This window comes from Neurospora tetrasperma (genome assembly GCF_000213175.1).
Source record: "Neurospora tetrasperma FGSC 2508 unplaced genomic scaffold NEUTE1scaffold_3, whole genome shotgun sequence".
NCBI lineage: Eukaryota > Fungi > Ascomycota > Sordariomycetes > Sordariales > Sordariaceae > Neurospora > Neurospora tetrasperma.
Window position 1 is genome coordinate 1143763 of NW_009799101.1, and position 20463 is coordinate 1164225.

Consider the following 20463-nt stretch of genomic DNA (forward strand, 5'->3'; position numbering starts at 1 on the left):
TCGAGTTCGCTATCAGACGGAGACTTGGTCTTTGATTCGCGTCGATCATCCGTTGTCACCAGCGCCTCGACCGCATCCGCATACAACTACCCCCTATCTTCTTCCTGTCACCAGCCCGACTCCTCCCCGGAGCAGCCGCTCACGCGTACTCGGCGGGACGCCAAACAATTGCATGCCGCCCGTTTAGAGCGCTCAGGCTCGATCAGCCTAGCTCTAGCCAGCACAAAGAGGGAAACATCAAGCCCAGGACTCCGGAACCCGACCAGATTCCAGAGGGCTTCCTCCGAACCCACCCGCGCTCCAAAGCTAGTTACGGAGCAGCCAGCCGGCTTCACAAAGATGGCTTTTGCAGAGCAACAACAATGGATTACGGTCCAGCAAAAGACCTTCACCAAATGGCTAAACACCAAGATTGAGGTTCGCGGCCTCGAGGTCAAAGACCTTGTAAAAGACCTCAGCGATGCTGTACGTTATGGATCTCCTTTGCCCTACTCACTAATCCAATGTTTCTTTCCGTCTCAAATCTGACAGCTAACCCCTTTTCCACGTCAACAGGTCATGCTTATCCATCTGCTAGAATGTCTTTCTGGCGACTCACTTGGACGCTATGCCGCCAAACCGAAGCTCAGGGTCCAGCGTTTCGAGAACGCCAACCTTGCGCTAAACTTTATCAAGTCACGAGGTATTCAGATGACAAACATAGGTGCCGAGGATATCGTGGATGGAAATCGAAAGATCATTCTAGGTCTCATCTGGACACTCATTCTGCGCTTCACCATCAACGACATCAACGAAGAAGGTATGACAGCCAAGGAGGGTCTGCTATTATGGTGTCAGCGCAAGACAGCGTGCTATGACGAAGTGGACGTCCGTGATTTCAGCGGCAGCTGGAATGACGGTCTGGCCTTCTGCGCCCTTCTCGATATCCACCGCCCCGATCTGATCGACTACGACGCCCTCGACAAGTCGGACCATCGGGGAAACATGCAGTTGGCTTTTGATATCGCTCATGCGGAGATCGGTATCCCCAAGCTGCTCGATGTTGAGGATGTGTGCGACGTTGCCAAGCCCGATGAGCGTTCGTTGATGACCTATATCGCCTACTGGTTCCACGCCTTCTCACAGATGGAGAAGGTCGAGAATGCCGGCCGTCGTGTGGAGAAGTTCTTCAACAATATGCAAGGTGCCTGGGAAATGCAAAGCGCTTACGAGCGTAGAATGGCCGCTCTTCTCAAGGCTATCCGCGAGCAGGTCGTTTCTTGGAAGGGGTCAACCTTCGATGGCACCTATGCCGATGCTAAGGCGCAGGCGTTCCAGTTTGCATCATACAAGAAGGGTAAGAAGAGAGAGTGGGTAGCGGAGAAGAGCGATCTCGCAACATTACTCGGAAATATCAAGACAAAGTTGGCCACATACCGACTACGGCCGTATGACCCACCAGCACATTTGAGAATGGAGGTGTTGGATGATGAATGGAGCAACTTGTCCAAGGCGGAGATGAGCCGGGGACAGTTGATCAACGAAACTATTAGAGAGTATGTATCTTTTCTTTTTTACTGGTTTTCGCGCTGAAACTTTGCTGGAACTGCTGCTAACACCCCTACAGCATCAAAGACGCCCTCCGAAAATCCTTTGCCGACAAAGCCAACGATTTCGCTCTTGCCCTCAACACCATGCAACTCGCCATCTCCGGGCTCGAAGGCGACGTAGAAGACCAGCTGCACCACGTCCGCAAGCTCTCCGAGAACCTGCCTCCACTAGACGCTTACCTCAAGACCATCGAGGCCGTCGACCTCAAGTGCCAGGAAGCCAACATTGAAGAAAACGACTTCACAACCTACAGTTACGACGAGCTCTGCTACGAGCTCTCCCTCGTCAAGTCCTCCGTCTCCAAGAAGCTTGCCTTCCTCGAGAACCAGATGGTGGCCCGCAACATGACCAACCTGACGCCCATCCAGCTCGAGGAGTTCGAGTCCGTGTTCCGACACTTTGACCGGGACGACACCAACTCGCTGTCCGAGCTCGAATTCAGCGCCGCCCTGGCCTCTTTGGGCCTTGTCTTCTCCGAAGACGAAATGCACGAGTACTTCCTGTCTACCTCCAACGGCCGAGACCGCGTCACGTTCGAGCAGTTCATCCGCTTCATGGTGGACGTGACCGAGGACCAGAACACGGCCGAGCAGGTGTTCCAGTCCTTCCGGGAAGTCGCCGACGGGAAACCCTACGTGACCGAAATGGACCTCCGCCACTCCTTGGTCCCCGACGAGGTTATTGAGAAACTCATCGAGATCATCCCGAAGCACACCGGCCCGGACATGCAGAGCGACCGCGGCATGGAGCAGTACGATTACATTGCTTTTATGGAAAAGTTGATATCGGAACAGGAGGGTAGGGCGGCAAGCGCAAGTAGCAGAAGGAGCAGTAGGGCTAGTGGTGTAGCCGGTGGTGGTGCGGCGGCGCCCGGGCAGATGCCAAACCACAGCCATAGCGCTTCGGTTGGAGGTAGTATCAGTCATAGTAGGCATAATAGCCATGCTAGTATCGGGGGCAAGTCGGTGCTCGGGGGAGATAGTAGGAGTAATGGGCTGATGATGTCGCCCAAGAGCCCTGGGACTCCGGGGACGAACAAGCCGAATGGGTATCATTAGTAATGAAGTGATTGAATCCCCTGTGCTCATCTACTTTTCCCCTTCTTCTTCTTCTTCTTCTCCCTTTCTTGTTTACGTAATTCACTTTTCTTGGTGGTATATGGATTTGGATCGAATGGGATGGATGGATGAGCGATGGGTGATGTGTTATGGATGGATGGATGGATGGATGAATAAGGAGACGGGATAGGAAACTTTGGTGGGATGGGAGGAATAAGGGCGGATTTTTTTGTCTTGGGTGGACTTTTATATCTTTACTTTTTTTGATTGTGTTAGATAAGATTACATTACACTTAGTGATAGTTTTAAAAACCCAAAGCAAGCTTATGCAGTATGAGCATAGCAGGGAAAGTCCGTCTCCATACAATTAGTGGGTTAACCGGGTTCTTTCTGATGTGCTCGCATTTTAGTGAAGTTGAGGTCGGCTCATTTTTATTTTTTTTAGTTGACAGAATATAACAAAATCATCGGATAATGCCCCCTGTATTTCTAGGAACTGTAAATCAAGCAAGCAGTGTTATAATAATCAGGGTTTATAAAGATCAAGGTACATAAGGCGAAATAATTAAAAGGTATCAATCCCATATTGAACTCTATAATTACTCTTGTCATCTTCTTCACTGGCTTACATGCAAGAACAGTGGTGACTGTTTAGACTTTATAGAACATACCAAGCCATCAATAACAGCCCGGAGCCACGGCTCCTCTTACTTGTGTCCGTCATATGTGCCCATGTACACATTTATATAGAGAACCTCTATTCGCACGGGGATGAAACTCTATTCGCACAGGGATCCACCTTTGCTTTTCTAAGTATAACTTAATCAGACTTTGTTGTATGAGGCTTAGAGTAGTACCAAATTACTCATTGATTTTCTGCGGATTTTTAGGTTCAGATTTCAGTTTTATACCCCGAAATATAACCTAGATCTTACTTTTTTAAATTTTTGTATCAAAAATTCTTTTTATTATTTTTAATAATTCACTTTCATTCTCCTGGATTTTCTCGAGCTACTAAACACCTACAGCTCTTGGAAAAGCTATAGTAAATAGAGTAAAGAATAAGAAAAAATATGATATACCTTACTACCCTCTACTAGAATTCTTAAGGTATAAAAAAACATAGTCAAGTTTCACTTTTTACCCCCCGTGCGAATAGAGTTTTATCCCCGTGCGAATAGAGTTTCTCTTTATATATATCTCATGTCTAGTAATTACATTAATCCAAGGTCCCCCCCAAACAAAGTACACCAGTTGTGAAGTAAGGAAGTAGGTACACGCAGTTAAAAAGGGGAAAGTGTGCTAAACTGCTCGGCATTCACAGGTTCATAGATGTGGCCAGTCGATTTTTGTTTAGCTTGGAAGTTTTGGTCCGTCGCCATATCCACAAATTCATGTCGGGGCGTGAAATTCACGTGTTAGAAATAAGAAGGCGAGATGCTGCGATGGTTGAAGCCGTGGGTGGTCTCCATTATGCCTTATGGTGTTTGAGTCCTCCTCCTCCTCTTCTTTCTTTAGCTTCTTGCAGTTTGCGTTTGCGGACTCCCCTCTGATGGAAAGTTTCTTCATGGAAGGAAGCCGATGTTCTCTCTGTTGTCGTCAATAACACGGCCGTATCTGTTATCCAAACGTTAGCATACCATTTAACCAACCTCACAAATGAAGGGGACAGAAAGCACTTACTCCAGAAGTAACCTAAAGAACCACGCCTCCATATCCTCATGTCTCAACACCTTATTCGCCCACTCCCTCCCCTGAATCGCCACGCGCTCGGCCTCCTTCGTCCCCTGACTGACTGTCGCGCTCTCCTCGCTGAAGAACCGGACCGTCTCCAACCAGTCCTCTCCCTGCGTGCTCAGCGGGATGAAGTGCGCCCACGGCTTCAGCCACTCATAATGCCACTCCCTGAAAATGGCCCACTTGTACACCAGACTCCTGCTCTTGAGGAACGCATAAAACCGACCGGAAAACGCATTTCCGTCAATGTCCAGCACATGCTTGTACTTGAACGCATCCACCTGCTCGGCGTACGACTTGACCTCGAAAAATTCACGCTGCGCGTCGCAGTCGCCCGGGTCGCACTGGCCGATGTGCGAGAAGAACACGTTGATAATATCGCGGTAGTCGGACCGTGACACCTCGTTGACTACCCAATCCGGGTTCTGTTCGTTCTTGCCCTTGTTCACCAGCACCTTCGCGGTGTCGCGCTCATTGATCTTCTGCACGAAGCGCTGACGATGCTGGCGGCGCCATCCCCCGTTGCGCGAGAAGCCGCCGGTTGTGGAACCGCGCCAGTACAGCTGGTTGGCCTTGTCGTCCCAGAGCGGGTCCTTGCCTTCTTCGTAGGGGACCTTTTCGTACCAGTACCAGGGGGAAGGGTACAGAATGTCGGCGTACGAGGAAATCTTACTCTGCGAGAATATGGGGAAGAGATCGTGCACGACGTTGTAGGCGTTGGGGCGGTCGAAGAAGCCGAAGGTGGTGGAGAGCGAGGGCGAGAGACAGACGTCCGACATGGCAGTCCAGTTGTATACGAAGCCGAGCTCGCCCAGGCCGAACTGGCTGACGTCGTCGAGCCGCTGGGGCTTGTCGGCGCCTTCTTCGTCGATGAGGCGAGCAGGACTGTCGGCCGGGCAGCTCATGCGCGAGTGCGTCCATGTGGGCTGGTGGGCAAATACGTTGAACCGGGTGAACTTTTCCTCGGAGAAGCTGCCGGTAGGACTGAGTCCGCCATCGGGATCGCGGGTGAAGTCGTTTCGGTAGGCAGACCCCTTGTTCGCCGCGGGCATGTTGACGTTCTTCGCCCGCCCAACCAGCCGCGCCATGTCCTCAGCGGGAACGACAACACGCGGCTCGTCGTGAATGTTGAAAGCCAGGTCCATATCCGGTAGCCACTGCTTAAACTTTTTCATCATACCCTTGGTCGCCTCGACCTGCCACTCTTGTCCGCCACGGACGTAGACGATCTCGCCGTCACGGATCTGGAGGCCAATAAGGGCGTTTCCGTCGAATCCCAGGGCTTCCTTAGCGCGCATGCGGATGGTTCTTGGCGAGAGTCCCCAGAAGGGGGTGATGAGTTCGTGGATCATGTCGAATTCGTCGACGAGCTGGACATCATGTTCCTTGGCGAAAGCCCACCACTTGTCAAAGTTGGGAGGTGGGGGCAGTCCGTACCGCCTGCGGTACTCCTTGACGGCTTCCTTGAGGGTACGAGACTGACGGGTCTTGGTAGCTTCGAGATCGCGCTCGGCGTCGATGGTCAGATGCCATATTGGGTGGGAACCTTTCGGGGCTGGTTTGGGAGGTCGGATCGCGGCCGGTTTGGACTTGAAGTCGATGTTGTGGTGCGGGAGGTGGTGGGCGCCATTCTGGTAAGAGTCTTTCAACCTCTGTTGCCCTTGGCTGAGGGTCGAGGAGGAGGTGAAGAGCGAGTAGATGCAGAAGAAGATAAAGACGGTTCCCACCAGGATCAAGAGCTGGCGGGACCGCATCGTGTCAGTATTATGTAGGGTAGGTAGGTCGGTCGGTCGATCGTTACGTGGCGTAGCTTGCTCTTCCCATCGGCTATGCTCGTCCAAATTCTTTACTGCCGATGTTGCTGGTGTAGAGATGGAGGTTCGAACTCCAAATTAGAATACCGAGGGGGGGATTTCTGTAGCTTCGTAGCGCCTTCTTCGAACAAGCGGCAAGTCGGTCACAAAAAAAATTGGAACTAAAGTGTTTATCGTTGTCGGTGACAGTGGTGTTGAGCTGCCCAATTGCCCGCGGTTGGCATTGCCGCGGACGAACAGTGATATGGCTTGGCTCTGTAGGGTAGACCCAAAGCTCAAGAAATTGGTTGGTACAGAAAAAAAAGTTTAAAAAAAAAAAAAAGAAACACGAGAAAAGTGGCCTGTCACAGCATCTGGAAAGTGTCCTCTTCCACGGATTAAACTCACTGCACCTAAAGAATCAAGATCCCCGAAGTGCCTGTGTGCCTGTTTCCTGCCCGTTTCCTAATTTTGGAGTAACCGAGGTGACCCAGGTACCCCAAGATGGACATCTAAACGAAGTGGCGTACTTGATGCGGGCGTCAGGGGCCAAGGAGGGGCGGGCGGTGGGTTAGCCTTAACTACGGGTACCTGACCAGACTCGGGCGGTGTCTAGAATCAGCAGGGATCTGCATCTCCAGGTCAGCGCAAGCTCCACGGCTTCAGGGGCAATGTTACGCGTCCGTCGCCTTGATGGTGCTGGCTGAACATGAAGCAATTCCCATGTCAACGTGGTGCGGCTGCCAAACACATTGACGGCAATCCACTCGTCTCAGCTTCATGGTTCCTCCTGTAAGAAACTTCACCCAACTACTCAACATACTCATTTTTACCACATCACTTTCATCTACACATGAGGTTCATTTCATCACATCACTCGATTTTGAGATCAAAGTTGAACAGAGATTGGTGGAGGAACCAGCTCTTCAATTTTTGAGGTGGGTTATATGCTGCAACATTACTTGCAGAAACCAGACAGAGGTATCATCCTCCCATCGACTTCCCCAACACCCAAAGCATGGCTTGCTAGAGATCCTCCTCATTCCCGACTTTTAGCGAGAAACATCCGCTTAGTAGAAGAAGCCGATGATCTTGCCGGAGACGTGCTTGCGACGGGCCTCCTCGTGGTCCATGATGCCAGCAGAGGTGGTGAGGATGACGTAGCCGAACTGACGGGCGGGAAGGAGCTTGACAACCCACTTCTCGAGCTCAGCGAGGCGGACGTTGTAGCGGGGGGAGATGACACCGCACTTGTTCATGCGGCCGTTGAGCTGAACAACGATCTTGCCGGAGCGGTGGTCATCGACCTCCTCGAACTCGCCGATGTAGCCTGAAGGACAAAAGTGTCAGTGAAATGTCGCGACAGTTTAAACATTAGATATCATTGGTGACTCCAGTAACGTGTAAGACTCTCGCAGTTGATATATCGGCGACTTAAAAGACTAAGATCGTGGAGCGTAGTGAGACCTCGGCCTAGTTATACGCCGAATGGTGTGGTGGATATGGAAGTGATGAGGGAGTGTTCGATTGCGAGAGTCTTTCCACGGTTCCCTTCGTCGTTTGCCAATAATATCTGACAGTTGGGTTTGCGATTCGAACATACCGTGCTTCTGCATGACCTGGAGGAACTTGATGATGACCTTGGAAGAAGGGCGGATCAAGACCTGGCGCTTGCCGGCCTTCTCGGCGTTGTTGATGCTGTTGAGGGCATCGTGGAGAACGGAAGTGCGGACCATCTTGACGGTTTATTTGAGGAGATTCTCAAATCGGGAATGGGATCAGAGGTATCTGCCAGATCCATGCATGTTAGCCTTCGAGGCCCCGTGAGCATGGAGAGTGCCCTCTGGAACAACGCAGTGAAGGTGTCCCAAGGGTTCTGCCCGCTCAGTTGCCGACGAGGAGAAGCGTATCAGTGGTCGTCGACTTTCACCATCGCGAGCTGATTGCTTTCCTGGGCCTTTGCGAAGGGCATTATCCTGTTGTCGAGGACATTCTCCGGCGTCGTAGTTTCACATACCTCGGTGATGGGCTTGATGCTGAGAGGACGGACAAGCTAGCAGGTGAGAGGGGAAGAAGCCGTCAAGGTCGCGATGGTCTTTTGTTAAAAATTTCGAGCGGGCGGGTGGATTCTGTGGTGGTGGTCTGTGCGTTACCATGCAAAAAGTGCCCCGTGCGAATGCCCTAACGCTGGGTAGCTGGGCTACTCTTGGCGCTCGTCGGGCCGGCAGAGGTGCCCTTCAGGCGCATCACACAAAATTTCGGAATTTTGGAGCGACGGTTTCGCGCTGGCGGACGGCGTGGTGTGGGGAAGTGGTCGGTGCGCGCACATAATTTCTGTCCAGAGCTTTTTGCTCTTCGCGGAAAGACGAGAACTCGCAGGCCCCTCTCGCTTCCCTCGACCACCACCCATTGAAATACTTTCTCCATTAACTCTTCGAGGATCGTATCCGACAACAACCCCAAGCAAATCGCCAAGATGGTGAGACACCCGTCCCGTCCCCTACGTGCGAGCTGAAGTGTCGCCGTCGCGACCGTCGATTCGATATCCTAGAACCGATTACATCTCGAAAGAAGAAGCATGACGAACTAGGCATACCCGACATCGACGGCGCCAAACGCCCCGACATCTTCAGTCCGACACGACCCGATTACAATGAGGAAGCAAAAGAACACTCCCGCTAACATGGTCTTTTTGTGGAATTGTAGTCGGACGTAGAAGAGAACACTGTCCCCGCCTCCGAGGAGGTTGAGGTTTCCGCCGATGCTGCCCCCAAGGGCCAGATGAGCGTTCTTGATGCCCTCAAGGGTGTTCTCAAGATCTCCCTCATGCACGACGGTCTTGCCCGCGGTCTCCGTGAGGCCTCCAAGGCCCTCGACCGCCGTGAGGCTCACATGTGCGTCCTCAACGAGTCCTGCGAGGAGGAGGCCTACAAGAAGCTTGTCATTGCTCTCTGCTCCGAGCACAAGATCCCCCTCATCAAGGTTCCCGATGGCAAGCAGCTCGGCGAGTGGGCTGGTCTCTGTGAGTACACCTGTTATTCGAACAACACATCTTCGGGCTATTTTGCTGACTGTGCTATTAGGCGTCCTTGACCGTGAGGGTAACGCCCGCAAGGTCGTCAACTGCTCTTGCGTCGTTGTTAAGAACTGGGGTGAGATGTCCTCCGAGCGTGAGGTAAGAATTATACCCGAGTCTGCTGTTTAGCCACAGTTTACTGACAAATCACACTATAGATCCTCCTCAACTACTTCCAGACCGAGCAGTAAATTGGCGATTCGCATCTTGGCGAGGCGGAACACGTAGGGATGGACAGGCGGCAGACGCGTCCCAGACATTGGCTCTAACAAGCCCCGTGTTTGGTTGGACGTACGCTTGGGTAGACCTTACCGACTGGCACAAATGCTTAGAGCAGGCCTTAACTGGCTTCCCTGCAAGGGGCAATAAACAACGTAAAAGGTCCAAAAACTGCTGGCCAATTCTTGAAGTGACTCTGTATGAATCGTGTTGTTATGCGTCAAGTCCTGCAATTCGTATGCCATTGTCAATGGCGTCAACGGCGTCACAAGCCCATGGGAAGAGCAAGGGACGTGTTCTCCAAATGGGCAATGGAAAAGGGGACTAACACCCAAAGGTCGTAGTATGCATTTTGATATCATTTCTTACCCTCTACCATGATGATGTGGTAGCCAAATTGTGTCTTGACCTCACCAATCTTGGGGCTACTGGTGCTGCTGGTCTCCAAAGCAAACGCAATCTTTTCAAACTCGGGATCCAAGGTGCCCTTTTGCTTCCAACCCAAACTTCCGCCTATAATGTTCCGTGTAAGTGAGTGAGTGACATTGACTGCAAAAAAACCATAACAATCCGCCAGAACGGCCCAAAAAAGGGCAACGGGATGAACAACTGTGAAACAGCCCGCTACAATGAACTCAATAAGAAGCAGACAAAGGAAAAAGAGGTATCTCACCAGTCCTCGCCTTATCCTCACTGTACTCCCTAGCAACAGCACCAAAATCCGCTCCATCGCGGATCTTAGCCAGCGCTTCTTCCTTCTTGCCATGTTTCTCACACTATACAGTTCATCAGTAACCGCCCGCATGATACACCACTTCGACAAGAAGAGTAGACAGGAGCCAACTGAAGGGCAAGACACTGGGAAAAGCGCTTACCAGAATATGCCGAACGTTAATCGACTGAGCACCCTTGCTGGCCTTGCCGGCGTCCTTGCCCGCATCTTTGCCTGCGTCCTTGCCGCCTTTGCTGCCAGAGCCGGAACCGGAGGCTTTCTTGTCTTTGCCCATTTTGATTTTGGATATTGGGTCGGTGACGAGAAGCTGCGAATGGAAAGGGCGGGCAACGGATCGGTGAGTTGAGAGAGTGGGCGACTTGATGTTGTAAGATGAGTGGTGATGAGTTTGCAGACTCCAGCTTCCGTGGTGAGATGATGAAAATGGAAGTGGGGCTGCGTTGTGAGGATGGAAGTAGCAGCTTGAAGCGAGAAGCTGTGTTTGGGTCGGGTGGTGGGAGGATATTGGAGAGAAGGAAGGCGCTACAGAACCCTAACCCTGATTGGAGGGAGTTGCCCCTTTTCAATGTCACTTCGGCTGTCACGAAGATGGACACTCTAGAATTCGAAAGGAAAGATGAGCTAGGTCATGACTGCACTTTCTTTCTTGAGCTTAATCTTACTGGTGCTCTATACTTGCCTGTAGTTGTTCCCGAAATGGTCCAGAAAGAGGCAGGAACCTGGGACCTGGAACCTCGGCAGAGAGGGAGGAGAGGGAAGAAAGAGACTGGAAGGAGTCAGTCGCGAAGTTCGCACTCAGGAAGTTGAAGATCTTAAAGACTTGTCAAGAGTCATAATCCAGATAGATGTGGAAAGCAGTCTGCCGTAGCTCTCCCGTCTGTTCTCCTGGTTACCGTCAGCGATCCGAATGATATGTGATCGTGTGTCGCAACTGAACGTCGACAGCGATTTTATGCTCTTCCCAAGTTCGCTACAACCATGTTGAAGCAAGAACTTTCTTATTTGACTGCAATAGTCACATTTTAGAGCTTGCTTATCGATGACTGACAGGCGACGTCCGGAAGGCATGAAAGATACTACTCGGCAGGCGTAGTCGCTAAGATCCCGCTCCCGCCCAAATACGCAGCATATGTTGGTTGGAAAAGAAAGTGCTGATCTGAGAAGCCAAGGGCGAACCTCTCCTCCAAAACATGAAGTGACAAAATGAAGCTATGATGGTACAGCGACTTCCACATTTTCTTGCCGAATAGAGTCAAACGAAGCCCACATCATCATAGCAGTCGTGCTTTCTCTTCTCGAGGTCGCGAGTACCCAACGAATGTCCCGCATTTGGTGTTTATTTATGATAGCCCCCATGTCTCACATTCTCTCGTTTCTTTTCTTCGTCTTTCACAGCTTTCCATACTTACTTCATCCACTACGTGCACCTCACAACTCCTCTCACCTCACAACCTACTTTGCTTCATTGTTACTTCTCTCGGTCTTGTACTCCCTTTCTTGATCTTACACACATCTACCTCCTTTACCCAGATATCAACTTCCACGTCACAATGGGCTCAGACAAGCGCGAGAAATGGGTGAAGAGACGCGAGGCGAGCGAAGCCAAGGTGCTGGCAGAGAGGGAAGCTAGCGCCGCAGCGTGCGAATCAGAACCTCCCATCCCAACGCCAGATCCATCCTCAGATGACGGAAGCACAACGACGACGGCAAACACAGTAACATCCAAGGTGGACGAACTCATGCAAACGTACCACAACAGCAAGATGGGCGAACAAAAGGACAATGCTCTCGCCTACATAATGTATGCTGCCGGGGACGAAATGTATGCACATTCTTCCACGAACGACTGGAGACTACAGCATGTCATTGAGGCCGTCACCGCTGCACTTAAAGACGTGAATACTGTCACCACTACCGAGGAGAATGCAAACCACCATGTCCAGCGGCGAATCCAGTCCGAATCTGAACCTAGCGCGCTGCCTCCCCATGCCCATATTCACTCCAAGGATGTTGAGGAAGCTTCGGATAGTCCAGTCCTCCGTCGTCTGAACGAATACCCAAAATGGAACAGCGAATCTTGCTCGTGGCAAGCGTGGTATCAAGGGCTCGACAGGGCGTATCATGATGATTGTGCGGCGGGCCTTGATCCTGCCAATCACGCCCATGCTTTGGCGGCGTGGAATGTCATTTTGGACAAGGTGCCGCAGCATGTGATGGTGGCGCTGTTGAGCGAGGGAATCTTGAACCCGGAGCGGCCGGATCCAAGTTTGCTGTTGACTGCTTTGGACAAGCTTTTCGGTTTGGGGATGTAATTGAAGCTCAGGCATAATGCTTGAGTTTACATTTTCGTCAGCTTCCGAATGGTGATGCAGGGACAGGTTGGAACAGCTTTGTTGATTTCACTGCGAGGAAGGTTGTTGGGCTTTTGGTTCATTGAAGAGGATTTTGTTTCTGGCTTTCTGGTTTGCCGAATTTGTGGTTGAGGTCGAGAGTATCTTGGAAACAGGTTATCCGGTATCGGGGGCATAAACGATGTTGGTGGATTTGACATTCAACTTGAAGATGCCCGTCGCCAAATCAAACGGTGATTCAATGATCACAGGAGTATGGAGGAGAAACAGGAACAACCAGCGAAACAGCGATTTATTTAGATTAGTCGATACTTTCACAGCACTATAGGAACAATTGCCAAGTCACAAGATTGCCCCTCGAGATTTAACGTGTCTTCCGATCATACCAACTTACTTAAACCGTGTTTGGTTTCCAGGTAAAGAATTTTTGAGGCCATGAAATCTTGAATAAGTCATTGGACCTTTTAAAAAGAAGGAGGAAAACCTTAACACTTCGCCTTCTTGTCCTTTCTGACCTCTTTGTGAACCAACTCTCTAAAGCACTTCAGGTGCCATCTATTATAAAAAATGAGGTTCGAATTTGGACAAAACCTCAGAGGCTCCAAATTCTTGAATGTGAGTTTTGGGTCAAGAGACAACTAAGTGAAGAAATGCGATCACCTGTTCTGAGCAGCGACGAAACTATATGAGCAGCTGCACTGGTTTTGGAGGTTCGGAGGCGCCATGAAGATGAAAGTGAAAATTTTCAACCACAGCCGAGGATACAAGTAAGTGTTTGATAATTGGGTTGTCGCTTGTATTATACCAGACATATCCATCTTCAAAAAGGCATGACGGATCCTTTGACGACCATCAACACAAACCCCCTTTCCCCCCTCCCACCCCCCTCCCATTATACAATATGACTATTGTTCCCCATTCTACCTCCAAGCCACTGGAACAAAACAAACCGAAACAAACAAATGCACCGCGTCTCTTTAAATCCAATCCAAATATAACTCCCTTCTCCACCTAGTAATTCTTCCGATATGCATCGCATCTGCGTATATATATATTATCCGCATTGTCTACCAGTAGTAAGTTATTCCTTAAAAGCACCCACATCTTTCAACGCACCCGCTAGCCTTCTATAATCTCTCAGCAAATCCAACACTTCGCCTATCCGCAAATCGGCCGGGTTCTGAACCTCCATGAACCGCTTGATGGGCGGTTCAATCTTGGGGATTTCCTTTGGTGGGAGCGCGGGGGCTAGGTCGGGGAAGGCCTGTGTGTGGAGTTTGAGGAAATGTTAGTTGGTGTTCGTTTACATCACGGAGGAAGGAATACAGGAAAAAAAAAAAAAAAAAAAAAAAAAAAAAAAAAAAAAAAAAAAAAAAAAAAAAAAAAAAAAAAACACTAACCGTAGCTAAGTCCCCGCCATCCGCCACCGGCGTCCCCTTCCCTGGCACAGGCGGCATCTCTTTGTCCTTGGCCACAGGCGGAGGGGGTGCCGCCGATGACGGTGTGGACGGTGTGGTCCTGCCAAAGCTCCTTAGTCCGCTGATACCCTGCGAGAACCTTGCCATTGGATTAAACGAGCTGCTCAGGTTCCTGACGGAATCAATGAGCGCTGGATTCGACGAAGCGGGAGGCGCCGATGCCGAAGTCGGGATAGGGGTCGTCGCGGTGCCCGTCGTAGCCGAGTTTCCTTCCTTGGATTCCTTTGTTGATGACCCACTACCACCACCGCCGCTCATCCCAGCAGCCACAGCCGCAGCCGCTCTTTCCTCCACCGTTGGCCGCTTCCCTGACCCCGAAACACTCCTCGTGGTGCCCGCGCTGTCGGCGCTGGTATCCCTTGTTGCTAATGATGCTTTTCTCCCGCCGATGATGCTCAACACCCTATCATCCGCTGACCTGCTGGGCGTGTTGGACCGCTTTAGTGGATGCAGACCCTCGTCAGGCGTGTGAACCGAGCTGGCGGCGCTCCTCACGCTTGCGCTCCCCGCCATGGAATTGCCGTCATCTTCGAGAAGAGGAGGCGGTGGTGTGCCGATCAGCTTGCGCGCATCTTCAAGTGTCTTGGGCACGATGGCCTCCTGGTGCTCGCGCATCTTGCCAACAAGGAACTTGTAGCTATCGCCTAAGCTGATGCCGATGGTCTTGAGGCTCTGATCGGCCGTGGTGAAGACGGCGTCGCTGGCGGCGTTGAAGGCTTGTGCCGGCTGCGTCACCAAATCACTAAGCCGGCGATCACGCAGCCGCATGGCGTGGCGGGAGAGGGGAGGCTTGAGGCTATTGTTGGACTCGGAGGATGGGCTGGGGGTGGAGGAGACTCCGGCTGAGTAGGCGGGAGGGAATGTCTCTGCCCGAGGTATTGAGGAGCCAGTGGGAGTCTTTGCGGGTCCGGTGGGAGCTTCGTCGGCGCGGAGAGTGGAAAGGTCAACTGTTTCGAGGAAGCTGATGGCGGCTTCGAGACAGGTGAGGCAGTAGGATGACTCGCCCACTAGTTTGGGTTCCCAGCGGAAGCGCTGGATGAAGTTGACGTCGCTTATGACGTTGAGGTTCTCGGGCGGGAGGGTGATGAGGGTGAAGATGAGCATCGGCATAAGCTCGTCTGCGGATGAGGAAGGGTGGAAATGCGAGAGAGTGTCGATGATGGCTTTATGCGCTGCCTTGAGATGGTTTAGCTTGCCCAGGGGATACCGCGACTGGTTCATCAGTATCAACTCTTTCCTCGCCCCTTCCAGCCAGTCCCTGACCTCTTCTGTTCTCTTGGCCACGGCTCCGGGGTCGCTTTTGTCGATGTCTCCAATGTCCACTCCCAGATCGCTGGGGCCGATGCCTACCACGGCCAAAGCGGCAGTTTTTGATCGGAGCTTGTCATCCTGCGCTTCATCCTGTGTGGTGTGATGGCGGTAAATTCTTCCGTAGATGCCTTCGCAAAGCCTCCTCTCTACAGCTTCCTCCAACAGTATCCGCTGCTGCTCCAACGCTTTCCTTGCCTTCCTACGTTCGGCGTATTCCTCGGGGGTGAGCATTTCCGAGTCTCGCCTTGAAAGTCCCGCCTTGAGCTTTTCCTTGCTGCTGCTGCCCAGTTGGGCAGCCTTTTGGCGTAGTATACTGGCCGCAGACTGGCGCGTGCCCGAGGTAGATGCTGCAAAGTCATCGCGTTTTTGTCGAGTGGCTAGACTGTCGATATGGGTCTGGATGTGGGAGGCGGCAGTAGCATAAAAGTCTTGAAAGCGCTGAGAGAGCGAATCGATGTTGGGCGGTGCTGGGTGCACCTTTGCGACTAGGCCGTCGATGAAGCTGTCTGTCAGGGCGACCAACTCGATGGGGAGTCCTTCCAGATCGATGGACGACCTCGGGGGCTCCAAGTCCAAGCTGACTCTGCGTTCGAACGTGTCGGGCATCTCGGAAGTGTCTTTGACTGGGGACTGTATCGTGCTCGCTCTCTTGGGGCGCGTGATGTCTGGAGGCGTGGAAGGAGGATCGAGGCGGGTGAAGGAGCGAGATGTCCGGAGAGGACTCAGCCGCGGCGGCGGGTTGTTGCTACTGAAGGACATGATAATACCGCTTGTCTCACTGTTGTATTGATTTGAAGTTAGAAGTGTAGGTCTCTAGGAAGCGAAGGTGAAGTGCGACGCGCAACGTATTGGGAGCTGGGACTTCCTAGACATTACTGTGATGAATGACTCCACAGTGGAGAAATTGACGATAGACGAGGTGCTGGCAGACGATATGATTGACGCCGGGGGACACATCATGACATGGATGATAGTAGGGCAGTACTTACACCCAAAGCAAAAGACCAGTGCATGAGAATTCGAGACAGTTTGAAACAACAAGGTTGGATCCGGCTGAAGGGGAGCAACAGTCAAAGCCGGGGGCACTTGATGCTTGAGTCATCAAAGCAGTGTCCATAATTTAATGGTATTTCAAAGGTCCAGACATCGAATGTTCGAGTCCTTGTGAACAAGTTCATGTTTGTGGGAGATGCCTGACGGAGACGACGGGAGATGTGTGTCTCTAGGGTCCGAGCTAGGCGACTTCTTGCAGAGGTGGTGTTCTGTCTGCCACTGCAGCCCGGGTGGAATGACATTGCTGGCAGATACTCCACCTGGCAGATACATATCAAAGTGTCAAGGAAACTGAAGAGGAAAAAAAAAGAGGCCACTTGCTAGGTACCTCTAGGTATTCAACAAACTGAACTCATCCAAAACAACAAAATCAGATGATGTTGTATCTCGTGGCCAAATACATTGAAGAAATGCAATGTCCCGCCCTGGACTGCATGTCATGGGTGTCAAGGTTACGATTTCCAACGTCCAGTGTGTCGATCTCGACCACTTTGATTCAGACTCCGACTCTCATGGCAGACCCTAACCCTCATTTGATTAAAGAAGTGACAACGCATGGTGCATGCCACACCATCTGCATGTTTGCGCCCCCAGTTTCCACTTGTTGTGGGGACCTAAAGGCAGTGAGTGTTATCGCTGATAAGGAGGGGAACCTTGAGAGGTACCTGGACCTACCTACGCCTTTCCGCCATCGGCCGTTGGCATTGAGTGGCTGCGATCGTCATCACTGGCTGTCCGTCAATCAACGATTCCGGTGCCAACACGCTATCTTTCTGTCGCAGGTGACAGGCAGGCACCACTGCACCGCAGTGAGACGCACGCCACGCGGGAGGTCATTCACCCTCTACAACCAAACCTCAAACCACCCAAAGAAGCCGCGGACCGCCCTCCCCCAACAACCTACTCTTACCACATCCATCAACTGACCTTTAACTGACAACATCCCCTTGTTCGACAGAGGCGAACCACGTTCGACACCTTCTCTTTTATCCTCTTCGTTTTCTTCACTTTCAAGTTGTCTCGTACATCTCCAACCCCATCTTCAACTGGCCACGACCGCCACCCTCTCTCAACATGTTACCCTCTGGGAAGAGGAAAGCGGATGCATTCAGTTGCACATCCGCTGCTAGAGTCACCGCCAAACTGGCCTTGTCCTTTCTCGCTCTCACGACAACACCACTCGTCAACGCTTTCTTCTACGAAGAACCGAATGCGCAGATAGTCTTACCAATCGATGCATCACCCATCAAGCCACTTCTACCAGAGCCTCCAGCACCGGCTGAGCACAAATTCGTACGTCCCGTTTGTTTTCGTTATCAAGAAGCGGCCACTAACACAGATTTGCCACCGATAGACACTCCGACACATCTACCACCACGGTACCTACGAACATCCGACACTGCACCGCAAAAAGGATGTACCCGCACAGAACGCCGACGTATGGCTAGCGGCCGACGATGAATATGGCCAAGAGCGCATCGGAACCCTCAAGGCGCGCAGCAGCCCGGTGCGGATACAACGACTTGCCGACCGGAGGCCTAGCGTCGTAGATCCTATGGTCGCTTATGCACGACAACAAGGCTACGCTTCCGTCCTATCACCCGAGGCATGGACCATGGACGAGGTTGCCGGACCTGATATTACGGATAAAGACACCATCATATCATTGGCGCTTATGGCTGCTGATGCCTATGTGCAGACTCCGGATGGCGCAGACTGGGAGGATGTTGGGGCCCCGTTCAACAGGAGCCTCGATTTTGGATGGGAGGGTGATGGACTCCGGGGCCATGTGTTTGCCGATGAGACGAATTCGACCATCGTTATCGGCTTAAAGGGAACATCGGTTGCTGTTTTCGACGGTGACGGCACCACCACCAACGACAAGGTCAACGACAACCTCTTTTTCAGTTGTTGCTGTGCTCAGCAAGGACCCTGGACCTGGCACCAAGTTTGTGATTGCGCGACAGGCACTTACTCTTGCAACAACACCTGTGTCGTCCAGGCATTGCGCCAAGAGAACCGCTATTACCAAGCCGGTCGCGAGCTTTATGCGAACGTCACTGAGCTTTACCCCGACGCCAACGTGTGGATTGTCGGGCATTCGCTTGGAGGAGCCATGAGCTCTTTGCTTGGCTTGACTTATGGTGACCCGGTTGTGACGTTCGAGGCAGTCCCCGAAGCTCTCCCTGCCAAGCGACTGGGACTTCCTATCCCCCCTGGATCGGATCCAGATGCGCCTCAGACTCGAGAGTACACGGGAGCTTTCCACATTGGTCACACAGCCGATCCGGTGTACGTCGGTACCTGTAACGGAGCTACCGCAACGTGCGCTATTGGCGGATATGCAATGGAGTCAGCTTGTCACACCGGCCGGGAGTGTGTCTATGATACGGTTGGTGATTTGGGCTGGCGTGTTGGCATTGGCACCCACAAGATTCGTGTGGTTATTCAAGATGTCCTCAGAAAGTATGAAAAGGTCCCCGAGTGCAGGTTTACACCGGAATGCAGAGATTGCGGAAATTGGAAGATGTATGAAAGCAATGGAACCGAAACCACGACCACCTCGAGCGCGCCCACTTCGACTTCCAAGACCCGGACCCGGACTGAAACCTGCAAAACTCCGTAAGTTTTTTTGATATCACCTAGTATTTGCAAGTATACTGACAAGTGACAGGGGATGGTGGGGATGTTTGGACGAAACCACTACCACAACTGGGACGGCAACCACGACGACAAGCGAAGTGACCACAACCTCTACCACTACGTGCCACACTCCGTAAGTAGATTACTGAGTAAACCTTGGCATCAACGTTGCTAACCTTTCAAACAGTGGATGGTTCGGTTGCAAGGACAAGACCACAACCTCGACTACATCAACAACAACTCCTACTGCGACGACAACAACAAGCAGTACCACATGCCTAACTCCTGGAAAGTTCTGGGGATGCTATGATAAGACTGCAACGACGGATATCGGATCACCATCCACTTCGACAGAGCTTATGATTACTTCAGCCCCAGCCCTGCCGAGCTCGGTGCTTACCCCGTCAGCAACGGCTACTCCGCCAGAGGGACAGCCTGGCGATAGCGGTAAATGTTGCCGTGGCAGGACATGGTTCGGGGTGTGCAAAGACTATGAGGGCGGTGATGAGCCCGTTAACGATCTATAACGATAATCATGGTGATGGGTAAGGTATTGGCGTTTATTTTTTGTGAGATTATTTCTAGGTTTTTGGGTATGACCACGGGCGCGAGTTGGGAATTTCAGGATGAAGGGTTGTAGTTTGGCACAACAGGCAGATACATACGCACGCTAGAGAAACACACACACACACACACACACACACACACACACACACTGTGACAGAGAGGAATACGGGCGTCTTGAAGGTAACGGTATTATTATTATTATTATTACATTGCATCAGCAGCAGATATCATATCTTTCTTTTAAGACAACTGATACGTGATCAAGATGTCATCGGATGCAAATAGCATTTGGGTAGTTAAACGCCGTGGCAAATATGTAACAATGATGGGCTGCGCAGACTTAAAGTACTGTTCACAGCCACGTGAAGGAAACCATGGAAAGCCAAGGAAGACTATGCTTCGGTGTGGTTGCATGTCGTAACATGTCTTGCTCACACGTGTGTATTTCCCTGCTGGGCGAGAATGCTGGTGATTGAAGCCGTCATTCGTCCATTTGTTGGTTTGCGGGAGGGAGGGGGGTGTTCTGTTAGTTGCGACATGCATAAGAGAGATCCCATGCCTGGCCGTTCGGCAGCGCAAACTCAGCGGTCCTATGCCCTATGGGTTATAGCGTGCATCACCCCGTATCGACCAGAGCCCCACGCAGAGCACATCGTTCCAGTGCCAGGATCGCGAACGCTGCCGCCGTCGTTCCCTACTCGAGCCACTGTCAACCTCTCATTTGCCTTGAATCGTGTTGGACCGTAACCGGGTCTCGTGCCGGTTACAACGCATACATAACTTTCTTTTACTCAATCACTATACTTACCCCATCTCTTGGCAGGTGTACCTATCTATTCCTTGACCTATCTGAC

At 51.7% G+C, this 20463-nt stretch overlaps 8 protein-coding genes across 8 annotated transcripts; 4 read left to right on the top strand and 4 right to left on the bottom strand.

Annotated features, from left to right (window-relative positions):
• Nucleotides 1-339: 339 nt before the first annotated feature.
• NEUTE1DRAFT_62393 (uncharacterized protein) lies at nt 340-2679 on the top strand (the record flags this gene model as incomplete). The annotated part of the gene is made up of 3 exons (XM_009852288.1): nt 340-465; nt 556-1535; nt 1607-2679. 3 exons carry the CDS (start codon nt 340-342, stop codon nt 2646-2648), a joined length of 2148 nt encoding a protein of 715 aa, XP_009850590.1.
• A 1527-nt stretch (nt 2680-4206) lies between these two features.
• On the bottom strand, nt 4207-6310 carry NEUTE1DRAFT_146078 (uncharacterized protein; the record flags this gene model as incomplete). The annotated part of the gene is made up of 2 exons (XM_009852289.1): nt 4207-4265; nt 4332-6310. 2 exons carry the CDS (start codon nt 6137-6139, stop codon nt 4214-4216), a joined length of 1860 nt encoding a protein of 619 aa, XP_009850591.1.
• A 735-nt stretch (nt 6311-7045) lies between these two features.
• On the bottom strand, nt 7046-8246 carry NEUTE1DRAFT_116823 (40S ribosomal protein S22; the record flags this gene model as incomplete). The annotated part of the gene is made up of 3 exons (XM_009852290.1): nt 7046-7508; nt 7782-7966; nt 8196-8246. 2 exons carry the CDS (start codon nt 7912-7914, stop codon nt 7249-7251), a joined length of 393 nt encoding a protein of 130 aa, XP_009850592.1.
• Nucleotides 8247-8492: 246 nt separating this feature from the next.
• Nucleotides 8493-9658, top strand: NEUTE1DRAFT_116824 (40S ribosomal protein S12; the record flags this gene model as incomplete). The annotated part of the gene is made up of 4 exons (XM_009852291.1): nt 8493-8657; nt 8885-9200; nt 9262-9353; nt 9413-9658. 4 exons carry the CDS (start codon nt 8655-8657, stop codon nt 9443-9445), a joined length of 444 nt encoding a protein of 147 aa, XP_009850593.1.
• Nucleotides 9659-9730: 72 nt separating this feature from the next.
• On the bottom strand, nt 9731-10618 carry NEUTE1DRAFT_62403 (uncharacterized protein; the record flags this gene model as incomplete). Its single annotated transcript, XM_009852292.1, has 3 exons — nt 9731-9986; nt 10147-10249; nt 10349-10618. 3 exons carry the CDS (start codon nt 10478-10480, stop codon nt 9832-9834), a joined length of 390 nt encoding a protein of 129 aa, XP_009850594.1.
• A 1138-nt stretch (nt 10619-11756) lies between these two features.
• On the top strand, nt 11757-12518 carry NEUTE1DRAFT_43075 (uncharacterized protein; the record flags this gene model as incomplete). The annotated part of the gene is made up of 1 exon (XM_009852037.1): nt 11757-12518. One exon carries the CDS (start codon nt 11757-11759, stop codon nt 12516-12518), a length of 762 nt encoding a protein of 253 aa, XP_009850339.1.
• Nucleotides 12519-13555: 1037 nt separating this feature from the next.
• NEUTE1DRAFT_129418 (uncharacterized protein) lies at nt 13556-16498 on the bottom strand (the record flags this gene model as incomplete). The annotated part of the gene is made up of 3 exons (XM_009852293.1): nt 13556-13821; nt 13958-16124; nt 16336-16498. 3 exons carry the CDS (start codon nt 16461-16463, stop codon nt 13639-13641), a joined length of 2478 nt encoding a protein of 825 aa, XP_009850595.1.
• A 794-nt stretch (nt 16499-17292) lies between these two features.
• NEUTE1DRAFT_121896 (uncharacterized protein) lies at nt 17293-19776 on the top strand (the record flags this gene model as incomplete). The annotated part of the gene is made up of 4 exons (XM_009852294.1): nt 17293-17692; nt 17754-18875; nt 19074-19175; nt 19230-19776. The coding sequence occupies 4 exons, from the start codon at nt 17474-17476 to the stop codon at nt 19350-19352; spliced, it is 1566 nt and encodes a 521-aa protein (XP_009850596.1).
• Nucleotides 19777-20463: the final 687 nt, after the last annotated feature.